The 15,862-nt window shown below is 39.1% G+C and overlaps 1 protein-coding gene and 1 non-coding gene across 4 annotated transcripts in view; one reads left to right on the forward strand and one right to left on the reverse strand.

Annotated features, from left to right (window-relative positions):
* Positions 1–3,669: 3,669 nt before the first annotated feature.
* The window catches only part of fgd5a (FYVE, RhoGEF and PH domain containing 5a), a 78,039-nt gene continuing 65,846 nt past the window's right edge, over positions 3,670–15,862 (reverse strand). For 2 of the 3 annotated variants that reach the window (XM_058068737.1, XM_058068745.1), the window contains exons 14-24: positions 15,146–15,217; positions 14,988–15,056; positions 10,244–10,327; positions 10,059–10,138; positions 8,802–8,898; positions 7,586–7,723; positions 7,390–7,492; positions 7,182–7,318; positions 6,395–6,523; positions 6,020–6,174; positions 3,670–5,068 (exon numbers count right to left, since the gene is read on the reverse strand). In XM_058068737.1, coding sequence (XP_057924720.1) covers positions 5,032–5,068; positions 6,020–6,174; positions 6,395–6,523; positions 7,182–7,318; positions 7,390–7,492; positions 7,586–7,723; positions 8,802–8,898; positions 10,059–10,138; positions 10,244–10,327; positions 14,988–15,056; positions 15,146–15,217 — 1,101 coding nt within the window. In that variant the 3' untranslated portion in view covers positions 3,670–5,031. The remainder of the gene's footprint in view (positions 5,069–6,019; positions 6,175–6,394; positions 6,524–7,181; positions 7,319–7,389; positions 7,493–7,585; positions 7,724–8,801; positions 8,899–10,058; positions 10,139–10,243; positions 10,328–14,987; positions 15,057–15,145; positions 15,218–15,862) is intronic. The other variant, XM_058068752.1, reaches the window with a different exon arrangement.
* Positions 6,723–6,794, forward strand: trnae-cuc (transfer RNA glutamic acid (anticodon CUC)). The gene has a single exon. It is a non-coding gene; the product is annotated as a tRNA-Glu (tRNA).

Raw genomic sequence — 15,862 nt, forward strand, 5'->3', positions numbered from 1 at the left:
CACATTGAGCTTTTATGTTCATATTAATGAGAATTTAAGCAATGGTGGAGAACAAACGGTTATTTTGGAAGCAAGACTTGACAGATGGGCCTGCAGTGCCGCTTTGCAACAGGATTTGGAAACTTTCTAACCACACTGGTACTCTATTACCTGTGTCAACGTGGAATACTCAAACGAGGAAGAATGGTCCCTTTCACCTCAGAGGATGAATGCTGATTGGCTAACTTCAGTAAAACATTAATAGAGTGACCTCTTTATCCAAACAGCAGTCAAGCCGTCCAAAACAGGACCAGTGTAATGGAGTTCTGACCCACTGACCCCCAGTTTTAGACTTAGTCTTTGCTTACCTATATGTTGAACAGAATGTTAGTTAAGTCCTTTGAACTTGCTTAAGTTAACTAATGTTGCATTATCTAGTGTCAAGTCAATTTTTATAATCTATAATCATTAGATAAATGGTCAATGACTTACAGGCAGTCTCGCCCGTGCTTCTTCAGAGATGTTTTGCTTGTTCGCTACCATGTTTTTCCACCACCAAAGCAAGGAAAAACTCCCTCCGAAGGAGCAAACCTCCAACAGGACGGAGAGTAATCGACCAATTAGGGACAAAGGAGAAAGGTATACAGAAAGGCAGTAAAAAGGATGGAACATTAGATTCACAATTGCATACTGTATATCCACAGAGTTGCGATATAAATTGTAAATTATATATTCCAGCAGGAAGATGCTTTGACAAGAAATGATGTGTAATATTAAGAATTTTTTGAGAATTTTGGATTTTGGAAAAGACTTCCACCCCTTACCGAACCCGGAAGAGGAGCCTGATCGCTGAAAGCTCAACCTACCCGTTCTACTTCTGAGGTTCTGGGAGACGCAAATGGGACAGCCATTGCAGTGACACAAGTACCAGAGAACTGTGATCTCTTCTTGTAGTTCTAGTCGGTACTCAGGCAGCATCATTTCAGACCAGTTGGACAGTCTCAAGAGTGTTTAGCAGAGGTTTGAACAATTTAATGTTTTGTAAGTCTGAAGTCTTTAATCTTAAGTCAAGTCTCAAGTCAAGACATAACAGCTTGAATCAAACCCAAAGTCTTAGGAATTAAATTTATGAGTACTTACATAAGCACCGTTTATTGTCTCCCAGTTTAACAATGTAACAATCTATTCGGGTCGTCCGGGTCAAGTAGGGAGTCATTGATGTCAAAGTCAGAGTCAAGTAGGGAGTCATTGATGTCAAAGTCAGAGTCAAGTAGGGAGTCATTGATATCAAAGTCAGAGTCAAGTAGGGAGTCATTGATGTCAAAGTCAGAGTCAAGTAGGGAGTCATTGATGTCAAAGTCAGAGTCAAGTTGCAAGTCATTGATGATATTGTCAAGTCAAGTGCAAAGTCATCAAAATTGTGACTTCAGTCAACCCCTCTGGTATTTACAGACATAATAGACAGAGGTCACAAAAACATGGCATGGTTTTACAACTAGCAACAAGGATTTTTGTAATGTTTTGCAAGTGGAAAAACACAGATATGTAAATACTCTGCTCATCATATCGGGGTTGAAAATTGACAGATCTGATTTCAAATCATGTTGGGGGTCAGAAACACTTTTGGGAATCTTTCCTTGCCTCCGTCACTAAGACTTGCTCATGTGTGGATCCACACATGACCAAGCTGGTTGGAAATAAAATGGACTTGACTTGCTCTGCCTACTTCCTGACTGACATGCTATCTTTATCCAAATGATCACTCGCTCTTGATCCGTGTGTATCCAGTTGCCGTCTCAATTATGTGTTATCTCGACAGCCTTTTATCGTTATTAATTATAAATGCCACCTTTTCCAAGCCGAAGAGTAGATAAAATACTTTACGTATACAGTAATAATTTTATTCAACAAGACAACTCTGGTTAATTGTCTCATTAATATTTTAGATGATGCAAATTGTTTGTGCTCTTTGTAGATCTTTAAACATTCATACCAGCTTTGACTGTCTCGGTTCGGTGCTGTCTAGATTAGATGTTCGGACTCTTTGGTATAGCTAATTAAACTTATCAAAGCTGGGTTGTGTTACCCAGCAGTATAGCTGTGGTGTGGAATGAGAAACCTGCATTGATTACAGTCAGACAAGTACAAAATGTGATACTTAGTCAAGGCATATTTTCCAATGCCGTATGTTACAATAAAGTCACTTTTATGCAATTCATGGCCTTGAAGACACTGAAAATATGCCTTACATAATGATGTCGTACCGCTACACTTTCACGGAGTGACATTATCTTTTAATCGACACCGTCTCATGCAAGGTGATGTCTGGAAAATTTCCACATTCTCATGCCAGCCATGTTCACAGGAGGAGTGCTGAGAAATAATTTCAGGAATGTAATTTGAAAAGCAAACTATCATTACAAGGACCGTGATAATGGCAGTCCTTGATAGGTTCATATGTATTGACAAACGTCATACTTTTTATTGCAGTGTAGCCGACCATGGCCCTGCAAACTCACAGATATTTGGACCAAAAAAAAAAAATCATTTTTAAGGCTGTCTGATCATTCTTGGTTTTGATAAATATCAGCATAAAATACGATATTGGTATCAAGATATTAGAAAAAGTATAGAAATTTAGTATAAAAAAACAAGTGACTTGTTATCAATGCAAAGCCCTCATTCTCACGTTCTGTCTGCTTCTCTTTACTCTTATTATGTCTACTATACTGGGCATTGCTGATATGGAGGTGACCATAGGGGTGTTATTTCATGTCTAGAGGTCTCTAATAATGTTAAAATACTATTTAGAAGGTAAAAAACAACAGGTAAAAGTAAAATGTACAGCATACAGTTGTCCTTCAATTATCGCTCCCTCGCTAGATCACAGTTTTTTCAAGAAATTAATGAATTAATTAAATGATTGCTGTTTCCTGGTAAACTATTGTCTGTTATTAGTCAAAACATATTGAAATACAAGTGATATGGAGTAATGACAAACATTTGAGGCTAATTGGTTAGGTTACCACTTTGCTAGCTTGTTACCTTGGTAGCATGCTAGCTAACGGCCGTCTTGAGTACCTGCAATGTGATGTGAACAATGTGACTTATTTTATTCCTCCTGGGATTTAATATTGTTAAAACCGTATTTGGAATGTCATAAACTGGTTTTTTATTGTCTGTTTGAGAAGAAATAAATTCAAGGCTAACTAGTTAGCTCGCTAGCATGTTACCTGCTATTTTGCTAGCACTGTCTCGAGTCCCTGTAGTTGTCTAAAGTGATGTAAACAATGAACAACGGCCGTGTAAAGGTGACTAAAGACATGTTATTTCATGTCTTCAGGGCTAGCAGGTCTTGGCTGGGAAACAAACACAGTAAGTTAGAACACAAGTCCGTTTAGCTATACACAAATAAACGAATTATTGAAATGATTACCTCAAGAGAACGGCATTTTCCAGCTGTGTTGTGGTGGACACCTGCTGTGGTTCTGCTGCCCCCCAGTGGATGAATGAAGCACTACGACAACAATAATTTATTCTCACAATCCTTTAGCAATATTTCCATAAACATAACTATATTTACAATAACGATATACCCCAATACTGTCATTCTCTTTCATTATATTTAGACACACACAAACTGTACTCAATTGTTTTTGTTTCAGCACAGAACAGGACATAAACAAACAATTCAATTTCATCCAGAAATTTTATTTCAATATGCATCTATATACATAAAAAAAATTACAATGCACTGTATGCAAGAGGTACAATCCCATGTAACACTTTGGATATCACGGTAACGCTCCACTTTGTCTTAGGTGTTTTCGTTGAAGCTACTAGGTGAGATAATAATAAATAGTTTAGAACACAACATAATGTTGTTGTAAGCAAATACACGTATTAATACACCCATAACTATGGATGCTGGTTAAGCATAGAAAAAAAATTCTCCATACTGTATAATATGATGTATTATTTTTATTTTTTTATAAAAGAAGTGCCCTGCTTTAATAAAGAGCGCTAATGATTCTACATCTGCTTATAACTACATTATAGTGTGTTTATATAACAATAAAAACATGTTACTAAACTAATCGATTGGAAATTATTCATACATACTTAGATATAGTACATATATGTGATACTTTTTTATTATTATGCATGATTCGGTGTCAATTTGCCTAATTTGGAAGGGAAATTAGATCAGATTTTGAGTGCTTTTTGCGTAAGCGTCTTCTCCCCAAGCAGGTAAATCAAGTATGACTTACACCAGCAGTTTATTTACAGCCCTAAAATGGCACAATATTATATTCTTAAGTTACATGGGTTGTAACTCAACACTTTAAAATACTAGATATAACAGTATAGAGGAAAAAAAAACACAATTTCTTCTGGACATACGTAAAAGTAGTACAGTATTGTATAACATACAAACAATGACTATTCAGTATCAGGCACATTTATCATTCATTGCAAAAATTGCACTAGAAGAAATAAACCGGCACTTTTGAAATGCTTTAAAAAATCCTACACATGGAAAATACAGAGTATGCTGGTGGAAGGTAGGCGTCCAGACATTCTTAGTACAGTACAACACTTTCTAGATGAAAACTGGGATTTTTTTTAAAGCGCAGCCAAAAAGAATCCATTAAAATGCTGATCTTGGCACATCCTGCATGTGTATTATGCTTATAAAATGCTCATTAAAATGGAACACAATCAATAATCCGATGATGGCACATCATGTTTAAAGGTAGAAAAATAACATCAGTCTGCAAAAATCGCACGATCGAGGCTTATTTTAAAACATGATGCATTCTAGCTGCTCCGGAAAAAGTGAATGCTCCTGCAGAGGCTGGTCACACACTACAGTACTAAGAAACTAAAGCTGGAGGATGTTGACTCTTCTTACCACAAGGGGGCGCTCTTAGCTAAGATTCCTCTGTTGAGACAGCTTCAGTGACAGGCGGTTTGTGATAAGTCTAGTTTTGGCAAAAAAAAACTGTATTAGTCCCATTGTTCATTGGCAATATGGTTTGCTTGTCGATGCTATAAAACTGTAGCTTCCTCGATGGCGTTGACCCATCTGAAAGACAAAAAGGAGGAATATAAGACACTCGTGCAACAAAACTATATTTCTACTGTTAAGCTAATTTTCCGACCCTTTGTATTGAGTTGTGGGCTCCTATAGAGCAGCTACACACAATAACTCGCATGGAAAACTTTCTAGATCTTCCAGAATCTGCAACTAATCCAGCTGTGTTTCCTTCGATTTGTGCTTCCCGCCAAAGCAGCTCAAGATCTACTAGCCGGAGACCCCTGACTTAGCGTGTTTGAACTCCGGAGAAGGCGGATGTGTGGGCTTGCCTCTAACCTCGCCTGCCCGAGGAGGAGCACTCATTGTCGGACACACTTTGTCAGATTCACCGTTGATATGATGGACCTCAGAAGGTGGACGTGTGGGTTTGCCTCGAACCTCGCCTTCCCAAGGAGGAGCACTCATTGTCGGACACACTTTGTCAGGATCAAAAAAGCATAATAGGTCTCCTTTAGCAGCGGTCTTTGTAGGCGTAAAATAGGCGCAGTAATCAGCTCTGTTTTTTTCTGGGCCTGCACGGTGATCGAGTGGTTAGCCCACAGGCCTCACAGCTAGGAGACCTGAGTTCAATTCCACCCATGTCTGTGTGGAGTTTGCATGTTCTCCCTGTGCATGCGTAGGTTTTCTCCGGGTACTCCGGTTTCCTCCCACATTCCAAAAACATGCTAGGTTAATTAGCGACTCCAAATTGTCCATAGGTATGAATGTGAGTGTGAATGGTTGTTTGTCTATATTATTCCTAATCTATATGGCCTGAACCCTCACATCTTTGAATTGGTTTGAATCAGTTAATAAATATCGTCCAGATCAAAAAGACAATTTATCACCCTGTACGGTCCAGCAGTCACGATATCATGATCCCGCCTGAGCTGCCCTGCCAGGTTTGGTTCTTTTGCCCTGATGTGCTTGAAGATAAGAGTCATGTGAAGAGGAGCTGACCTGCGTGCTGTGTGATGGTCATCAGCCCTGAAGCTGTAGTAGAGGGTCTTCTTGTGGTAGAGGTGGAACACGCTGCTGCTCTCATCGCCTTCGGGCCTCTCAGTCAGCTTGACGGTGAAGCCTTGCAGAGGTAGACTCTCAGAAGCCACTTTATCCTGCAAAAAATGCCAGTGAGTTTAAAAAAAAATCTAATAACATCTTGTCAAAAGAACAAGGAGGGCAACAGAGGGTCCCTTAAAAAGTCACAGAAAAGTGTCTTGAAGGAATGCTGGAAATCGGAATTTACTTGTCGGTCACACTTGGAACTGAGAGGTCAAGTGTGTGTGTGTGTGTGAGTGGTTTGGGGCTGGTTTGGGAGACTCTGTGCCCCCTCACCTCACAGGCTGTGAAGGTGTAGAGCACCTTGTCTTTGAGAAGGAACCACAGACGCTTCCATTTCCTCTTGCTCTTCTTTCGTCGCTGCAGGATGCCGCTCATGGTGGAACCCTCCACCCCAAGAGGAAACTGACATTACGGAAATTTAAAAAAAAGGCATTTCAGTAACTCATTCCAAAGTAGTTGCACATTTTTACATCACATTTGCAATCATGTAGAGAATTAGTGACCTCTACTGGCGACACTGTCACATTGCAGCACAAATAAACATGGAGGCACAGCTGTGGATGTCATACATTCCTAAAACCGGTTTTGGAGGACCAACAGCTCCCTGGTGGTCTAGTGGTTAGGATTCGGCGCTCTCACCGCCGCGGCCCGGGTTCGATTCCCGGTCAGGGAACTAAAATTTTCCTCTCTATCAGCACTTTTTTCATGAATTGATTTAACTCACGGGCGGCACGGCGGTTGAGTGGTTAGCGCACAGACCTCACAGCTAGGAGACCAGGGTTCAATACCACCCTTCACCCTCGGCCATCTCTGTGTTTCCTCCCAAATTCCAAAAACATGCTAGGTTAATTGGTGACTCCAAAATTGTCCATAGGTATGAATGTGAGTGTGAATGGTTGTTTGTCTATATGTGCCCTGTGATTGGCTGGCCACCAGTCCAGGGTGTACCCCGCCTCTCGCTCCGAAGACAGCTGGGATAGGCTCCAGCACCCCCCGCGACCCTCGTGAGGAAAAGCAGCAGAAAATGAATGAATGAATGAATTTAACTGATATCACTTACTTGATTGAGAGAGATTGTGCTCTTCCTGCTTTTCCAAAGACTCTGCGTCTGCAGACTTTGGAAGACAGCTGACAGGGGCCGACTAGCCCGGTGGGTCCGTGGACTCGCATTGCCGCATGCCCCTGACACACTGCAACCTACGCTCAAAACACAGTGACGTAATATTAGATTTCTAGTTCGATACTAAATACAGAAATGCAAGCATCACCTCTTTTCCTGAGCTCAGCATAGCAGTGGTCGCACACTTTGGCTACTCTGTCTTTGAGGTACTTAAGTGGATATCTGTTCCTGGAACAAGCTCGACACACCACCTGTACAAGCGGTACAGAAGATGCAAGATATGGACAAAGTGAAAATATAGCATCAACTCCCACTCAAATAAAGCACACTGATGCAATTCTAACCTTGCCACAGGCGTTACAATGGTGTCGTCGGAGAGTGAGGCTAAAGTCAGAAGTGCAATTCATGCACATCATCACATGAGACACGGGGACCAGAACTGGAGCAGCTTCACCCAAGGCCATCCACAGCTTCTCACGGGCCTGTGAACATGGATCATACCAATGTTTGACTTCAAGAAAGACGCAGGGGTAAAAAAAACAGTACTAGCCAAGTTAAACTGACTCTTTAAGGTCCTGCTACTTGGGTTGGCACCTTCCTATCTGGTTGACCTAATTGTACCCTATACTCCAGGGGTCTCAAACTCAATTTACTTGGGGGCCACGGGAGCTAGGGTCTGGGCGAGACTGGGACCGCATCAGGTTTTCCAAAAAAAAAAAACGCATGTATTAAAAACAGAAAAATGAATAAACTTTGCTTTGGTTTCGATTTTCTACAATAAAAACATTCCACTGTTCTCAAATATCTTAATTTTTATTTTTCTGCTCAAAATAGGATGAAAAATAAATAAACAAATCAAGAATAAAGAAAATCAATCAATCAGTAATAAATAAATATAATAATAATAATACAACTGCAAATAATAAAAACTTAAGAAACCACATATAGTTGGTGGGTAGACAAATTATTATTTTCAGATTAAAATTAACAAAGCATTATTAGAGCCCTGTAGACATGACAAAACACGACTATAGTCACATTTATACTCTTTTTTATTTACAACATATTGCGCAACTGCAGAGTCTTGAGACACATGCTAACTCGCAAACTAGAGAGCTAGCGACCTAAACGGTAGCCTTCAAGTTATTTCCTTTAAACTTAAATAGCCAAAAACTTACCACTTCCACACGGATAGGGAGGATAACTATTAACAGTTATTTAACCTTTAACATGAACATTAATCAAACGTAATAATTTTTTCTGGGGACATGATACCATATCAAACTTGCGCGGGCCGCACTAACATTAAACTTTCATATCAAGGCGGGGGCCTCAAACTAGTGTCCTGCGGGCCACATTTGGCCCATGGGCCGCGTGTTTGAGACCCCTGCTCTACATCATTACTCCCCTGCTATACTCCATCTAGAAACCTACCTAAGAGCGTATAAATCAACTTGAAATTTCCAAATTACCAACAAAAAAACCCAACAATTTACCACTGGTATTTTAATTTGGTTGTTATTATTATTGTTATTCATCCATCATATTATTTTATCTCACCTCATTACAAGGTCCTCCGAATGTACACAGTCCTGCAGCGTGGTCCGCAATGGCTCGACTTAACGTATGGAACCAGTCCTCCCTCTCAACGACCGAGCTGACAACAACACAACACAGAATATGGTTATTATTAGTATACAGTCATGTTTTGCATTGCATCATACTGAGCATAATAATGAATAAGGTAACCAAAGGATTCTATACAGCTTCGAGTATAATGTACTACAATAACAAACATTAAAACTCACATTGGTGTGAAAACGTATTTGCCCCCTCCCTGTTTGTCACATTCAAATGTTTTAGATCATCAAAAAAAAATATATAGTGAATGACAACACAAGGTGCAGTTTTTAAATGAATGATGAAAAATAATGATTAATTGAGATCAGGCTATAAAGCCATTTCTAAAGCTTTGGGACTCCAACAAACCACAGTGAGAGCCATTATCTACAAATGACAAGGAGTGGCCGGCCAACCAAAATTACCCCAAAATAGCCCAAAGGTCACAAAAGACCCCACAACAACATCCAAAAAAACGCAGGGACCCTGGGCAAAAACGGCCTGCACGGCAGAGTTCCAGGACCAAAACCACTCCTGAACAAAAAGAACATTAAGGCTTGTCTCAATTCTGACAGAAACCATCTTGATGATCCCTAAGTCCTCTGGGAAAATACTGTATTCTGTGGTCTGACAAGGCAAACACTTTTTTGGTAAAATATGGTGGTGGTAGTGTGATGGTCTGAGGCTGTTTTGCTGCTTCAGGACCAGGAAAACTTGCTTTGATAAATGGAATGACCACAAAAGACCCCACAACAATATTCAAAGAACCGCAGGGGCACTGGACAAAAAAAATGGCCTACACAGCAGAGTTCCAGGACCAAAACCACTCCTGAACAAATAGAACATTAAGGCTCGTCTCAATTTTGTCGAAAACCATCTTGATGATCCCTAAGTTCTCTGGGAAAATACTGTATTTTGTGGTCTGACAAGACAAACACTTTTTGGTAAAATATGGTGGTGGTAGTGTGATGGTCTGAGGCTGTTTTGCTGCTTCAGGACCAGGAAGACTTGCTTTGATAAATGGAACCATGGAACCAAAAAATCCTGAAGGGCAATGAGAATGTCTGGCTATGTTTGTGACCTCAAGCTGTAACCAATTTGGGTTCTGCAGGAGAACAATGATCCAAAACACACCAGCAGGTCCAGAATTTCTGCTGTCCTTCCGTCGTTGTGTATCAGATTGTGAATTCCACTTACCTGGCAGAGAGTATGATGGTGATGTCAGACACCTCAATCTTCAGGCAGTTCAGCACGCTGTCAAGAACGGGTTTGCTCACCTGCAGCGTGCCAAGGGAAATAGATCAGTCAACAATCTCCGAGCCATAAAGCTGAAGTTGTGGCAAAACTGTCTGACATTGTGAGATATTAAAAAACGAATGTACCTTCATTCCAGACAGAGATAAAGTGTTCTTCAGCCTGTATTTCCCATCTTGCTGTGGGTAGGTGTACAGCATTATATCATTCATCTGTTGGAAACAAATCACAGCTTAAATCACTCATTCCCAAAGTGTGGGCCGCGGCCCCATGGTGGTACTGCATGTGAGCCATGAGAGGTCATTAAAAATATGATAAATTTTTGCAAATATTTTTTTGTAATTATTTTTATTCATTTATTTATTAATTCTGTCTTGTGTTTACACCACAGATTAAAAGTTCCTTTATCTCCCTGCTTGCATTTCAATCCTGAATATTAATCATACTAATAATACTACCACTAATAATAATTATTATTATGATTATGATTATTATTGCTTGTTCCACATCAGAGCACTGAATAATAATAATAATAATTATTATTTTTTATTATTATAACAATAATAAATTATAACAATAACAACAATAATAATTATTATTATTATTATATTATAAATAATATAATAATAACAATAACAATTAATTATTATTATTATTATTAATAATAATTATTATTACATTATAAATAATAATAATAATATAATAATAACAATACCAATTAATTATTATTATTATTATTATTATTATTATTGTTATTTTATTATTATTATTATAATGCAGAATTTAGGCTCTGTACTGTACTTTGTACTGTACTGTACTATGCACGAGGACAAAGGTGGGCCGCAGACATTTTTTCGATTTTCAAGTGGGCCCTGAGTCTGCACGGCGGACGAGTGGTTAGCGCGCAGACCTCGCAGTTAGGAGACCTGGGTTCAATTCCACCCTTGGCCATCTCTGTGTGGAGTTTGCATGTTCTCCCTGTGCATGCGTGGGTTTTCTCCGGGTACTCCGGTTTCCTCCTACATTCCTAAAATTAATTAAATTAATTAATTTAGTTAATTGTCACCCGAAGACAGCTGGGATAGGCTCCAGCACCCCCTCGACCCTTGTGAGGATAAGCGGTAGAAAATGAATGAATGAATGAATGAATGAAATGGGCCCTGAGTTGGTAAAGTTTGGGAAGCCCGAGCTTAGATAAATGCACCTCATTTGAATAGTAATAAAGTATTGCTTTATTGACCAGTAATGAATCCTATGGAGGGATGGCTGCACTACCCAACCACCACAAGGTAATTAATGGTAAAACCACACAAATATTTCGACATGCAACACAAACCCCAGCAAATCCTTTGTTCCTTAAAAGGAACAGTAAGTCATTGCGACATAAATAAGTGCTAAGTCACTTCCTTTCCCAGAGCTCACCCAAGCAACTATGCCATATCCAACTCCCATGTACAGCATGTACAAAACAAAAAATAAAGGCGTTTATTTGCTCTGAAGAGCAGAGTATTGTGATTCCTTGAACACACCATGAGTCCATTGTGTTATGGATGAGAGGTATTTCATTTCTCCGTTGAAAAAAAAAAGCAGAGATGACATAATTGGTCACACCTAATGTGTGTTCTAAACATCCGCTAGGGCCATAAAGACAGCATCCAGGAATTCTCCTCCCTGTTGTGGGCTCCAGGCCTCCCTTTGCTCTCCCAGCATTCTTAGCCTGCACTGAGAAGCGTGACTGGGTGGAACACGCCACCATGAACACAACACAACAAACAAGAGAAAAATATCGCCTTGCCTGATGGACTTTTGAACATAACAATACTTGATAGCCGACCTGACCTCTTGCTCCACCTTGCTCATTTACTCAAAGATTCATCGCATATACTTTCAATCTTCAGCCTACTAATGCGGATAATTTATGGTTAAATTCTAAAACATTTCCTGTACTTCAAAATACTACTAACTGTGCCACTCAGCGAAGAACTCTTTCTTTGGCAGGATCCAATCACAAGCTTGTCCACCTATTGGAAGTCAGTGGAGGTCAGTATATACAGCACTAAATTCATCACACAGCAACTTGATACTCAAAATGTATATATACAAATCTACAAATATGTCCCTATATAACATAAAAACACAAAAAAACATTTAAAAGTTTTCCCATATGGCCTTGCACTTGAGCAATGCATTCATTGCAGCGCTGCAATGACGTCAGCTTCCCTCTGCTCTTGGGAGACATAAGCTTTGTATGCTCCTCCAGTGAAATAGTTTTCTCAAAAGATATGCCTTACTTTTTTCATATCAAACTTGTAATGTATGTTTCTATATTTCCAAAGGTATGGCATTTGAGTGTTAGTTGCTGTGTGATGAATTTAGTGTTGTTTTTAAGATGAAACCGCGAGTAATGACCTCCTGCAATTTCCAATGGGTTGATAAGCTCATTGTAAACTCAGGATTAATACACCGGAATTTACAGTACTATCAAGTACACAGTACACATACTGTAGATACACAGTATTGTCATTTTACTATGATATATGGGTCAATTAGTCTATGTTAAAATCCTAAGAGTTACTCTCGTACCCGTGCAGCTTGCTGTTGGATAAAACTAATTGAGTGGGCTTCTCTATTTCACGGCAAGTGTTTGTCTAACACCCCACACCCCAGACCCCGCACCCCTCCAAACTCCTCAACCTTCCCCTCCCTGCATTCTGCAGGGTGTCCGTCCTTCACATTGCTGTCAGTCCCCTCTCAATACACAGGAAGCCAGCATCCAGTGACCCACACCAAACATCCTGTAAGGAAGCGGGGCCCTGGAAAACAAATCCTGAGAGGGGAGGAGAGTAGAGAGGGAGGCCCTTGCTGGTGGGTGTGGTGCCTGGTGGAGATTTTACAACTTTGGATATGTGCCCTTCCCTGGTCACAGACTTGACCCCTGCCCCAAATTCCCTCATGTTTATGTGGTATTGTTTTGTATGCAGTATTATATAGTAATTATCTGAGTTACAGTCGTGAGTTGAACTCCTGACTCCTGGTTCATGTCAGACACCTTGCACTCCTCCTCCACGTTCCCCTTGAGGCTACTGAGTTGGAATTAAGGAGCCATACTTGGCCACTCCATCACCTTCAGCTTCTTCCGCAAGGCACTTATCAACTTGGAGGTGTTTTGGAGTCTATTATGTTGGAAAGCTGCCATGTGGCTCAGTTTCCACAGTAAGAAGATCACATGGGTCAATAGTCTCAATAGTCTCAATAGTCGCGTGCATGAAAATCAAAATCAGTGAGCCCAAGAGTCAATCCCCTATGAACAGAAGGGGAAAGGAGGCCATGATGACCTGCTCTGCTCTGCTCTGCTCTGGCTCGGATTGGCTCAGTTTAAACGCCCACCATGTCCATGTCAGGACCAATGCGAGGCAGAGTAAGGAGGTGGGTCATCATGGCCTCCTTTCTACATCAGAGCAAGTCAGAAAATTTGTTCGCAAAAAAAGTTCTAATGTTAATAGAATGAGGTCAGAATATTTCTGGAATAAAGTTAGAATGATGAGAAAATGTTTTTATTCTAATTCGACCACCACAAATTCACAAATTTAGGAAAATAAGCTTGTAACATTATGATGAAAAATTAATGATATTTTAGTAGCATAAATGTAAAATATAAACAAAAATATATATTATTTTCTGTAATTTTGGGGAAATTAGGTCAGGGGAAAAAATTACAGTAAAAAGTAAAAATATTACGGGAATAAAATAATCATATTACAAAAAGAAAATTTATGAAAATTATTTAAAAAACAATACTAAATATAATATAATATAATATAATATAATATAATATAATATAATATAATATAATATAATATAATATAATATAATATAATATAATATAATATAATATAATATAATATAATATAATATAATATAATATAATATAATATAATATAATATAATATAATATAATATAATATAATATAATATAATATAATATAATATATAATATAGCCCTGTGATTGGCTGGCCACCAGTCCAGGGTGTACCCCGCCTCTCGACAGCTGTCCCCAAAGACAGCTGGGATAGGCCCCAGCACCCCCGCGACCCTTGTGAGGAAAAAGCGGTAGAAAATGAATGAATGAATGAATGAATGATAATAAAATAAAATAAAATATTTCAAATATATATATAAAATTAATTATAATATATTATTATATATATTACGTATATATAATTAAAAAATGTAAACGTGGAATTATGTACTTAACAACAAAGTGTGAAATAACTCTAAATTTTAGACATACTGTATATTTTATCTTTATTTTGTGTGTGTTTTTTTTCCTATAATGTTTCATTGTACTTCAGAGCCAAAGAATAAATTATTAACCAACCTATGAATTATTTTGGCCTTAATTGTACGTGGTGTTCAATGAAACGTATGAAAATAATCAACACTTCATTAAAGAATTTGATGAAAAAGATTTTTTTTTAAATCTGATAAATATTTCTGAGGTGGTTAACCTCCATTAACACAAAAAAAAACAACTATCCAGACTTTGGCTGCTCAAAACACCTCTAAATCTCACTAATTAACACACTGAATCGTGTTAAAAGCCTCGGTGTGTAGTTGCCAAGCAACCTGCTACCCAGCCAGGAAATAGTCATGCACATAGGTCTCTATACAAGCACAAATTTTATTTCTCCACAATTGAGATGAGGTGTTAATTAGCACGCTACGGGCTAGGGGTAAAACGCCTCTTCTCTTTCTCTTAAGATGACGAACCTCTGCATTTTAGCTCTAATTAAGGGGTACCAGAAGGTAAATGACGATGATTAAACATAAACTTTATTGTTTCAACATAATAGAAAAAGGCCAAGTGTTACCAGAAATAGATGTCGGGGCTGTCTGCTTTTCCTTGAGACCTTCATGAGCGTTCCTTCCTTCACAAACATCTACCAAGAGAATCATTGTTCCCACATTAGAAACAGTTGCTACTTTCAGCAAGAATGCTTTGTTTGGATGACTTGGGGGTTACTCTCACCCGGCCCGGCTTCAGGAGGTCCCTCTTGCCCTTCATGCTGTATTCTATATGGACCATACGCAGCAAGTTCTCCTGCAAAAAGACGTTGTGTGATTATCAAGTCGGAGAATGAAATGTTTGTTTCTGAATGAAGAAGGAGGCGGAAAAAGGGATGTGATAGTGAACGCTGCTGAATAGTGGGGTACAGAGATAGAAGGAGCCTGTGTTTACACTGTCTGACAGCCTATGTGTGTGTGTGTGTGTGTGTGTGTGTGTGTGTGTGTGTGTCGGAGCAGTGTGATAAACAGAGGAGGCAAGCCAACGCGAGGAGAACACGGAGATCATGACGGTAGGAGGCGAGACAGACACAGCAGGGGGAGGATTTGGAATTATCTCCATAAAGAGCTCATGTTTGAGAGAGGGTTCGAATCTTGTTCACTCTTACAATGACCCCCTTTGTAAAGACACACGTGGGACCTTGATGATGCATGACATCAACTGTGTTCATCATCGATAAGGAGGGATGGACCGTGCGTTCATTCATATTTAAAGGCTGTAAAAACCCTCACACAAAATCACATTTCTCTCTTGTTTCAACACAAGAAATTAAACAAACTCCTTATTTCTAAAATCACAAATACTTAAACTTGCTGCTATAATTAATTTTCAAACAGCTAAAATAATACATAAGGCTAAAAATAACCAATTACCTAAAAATGTCATCCAATACTCAGGAAA

This window comes from Doryrhamphus excisus, chromosome 1 (genome assembly GCF_030265055.1).
Source record: "Doryrhamphus excisus isolate RoL2022-K1 chromosome 1, RoL_Dexc_1.0, whole genome shotgun sequence".
Lineage (NCBI taxonomy): Eukaryota > Metazoa > Chordata > Actinopteri > Syngnathiformes > Syngnathidae > Doryrhamphus > Doryrhamphus excisus.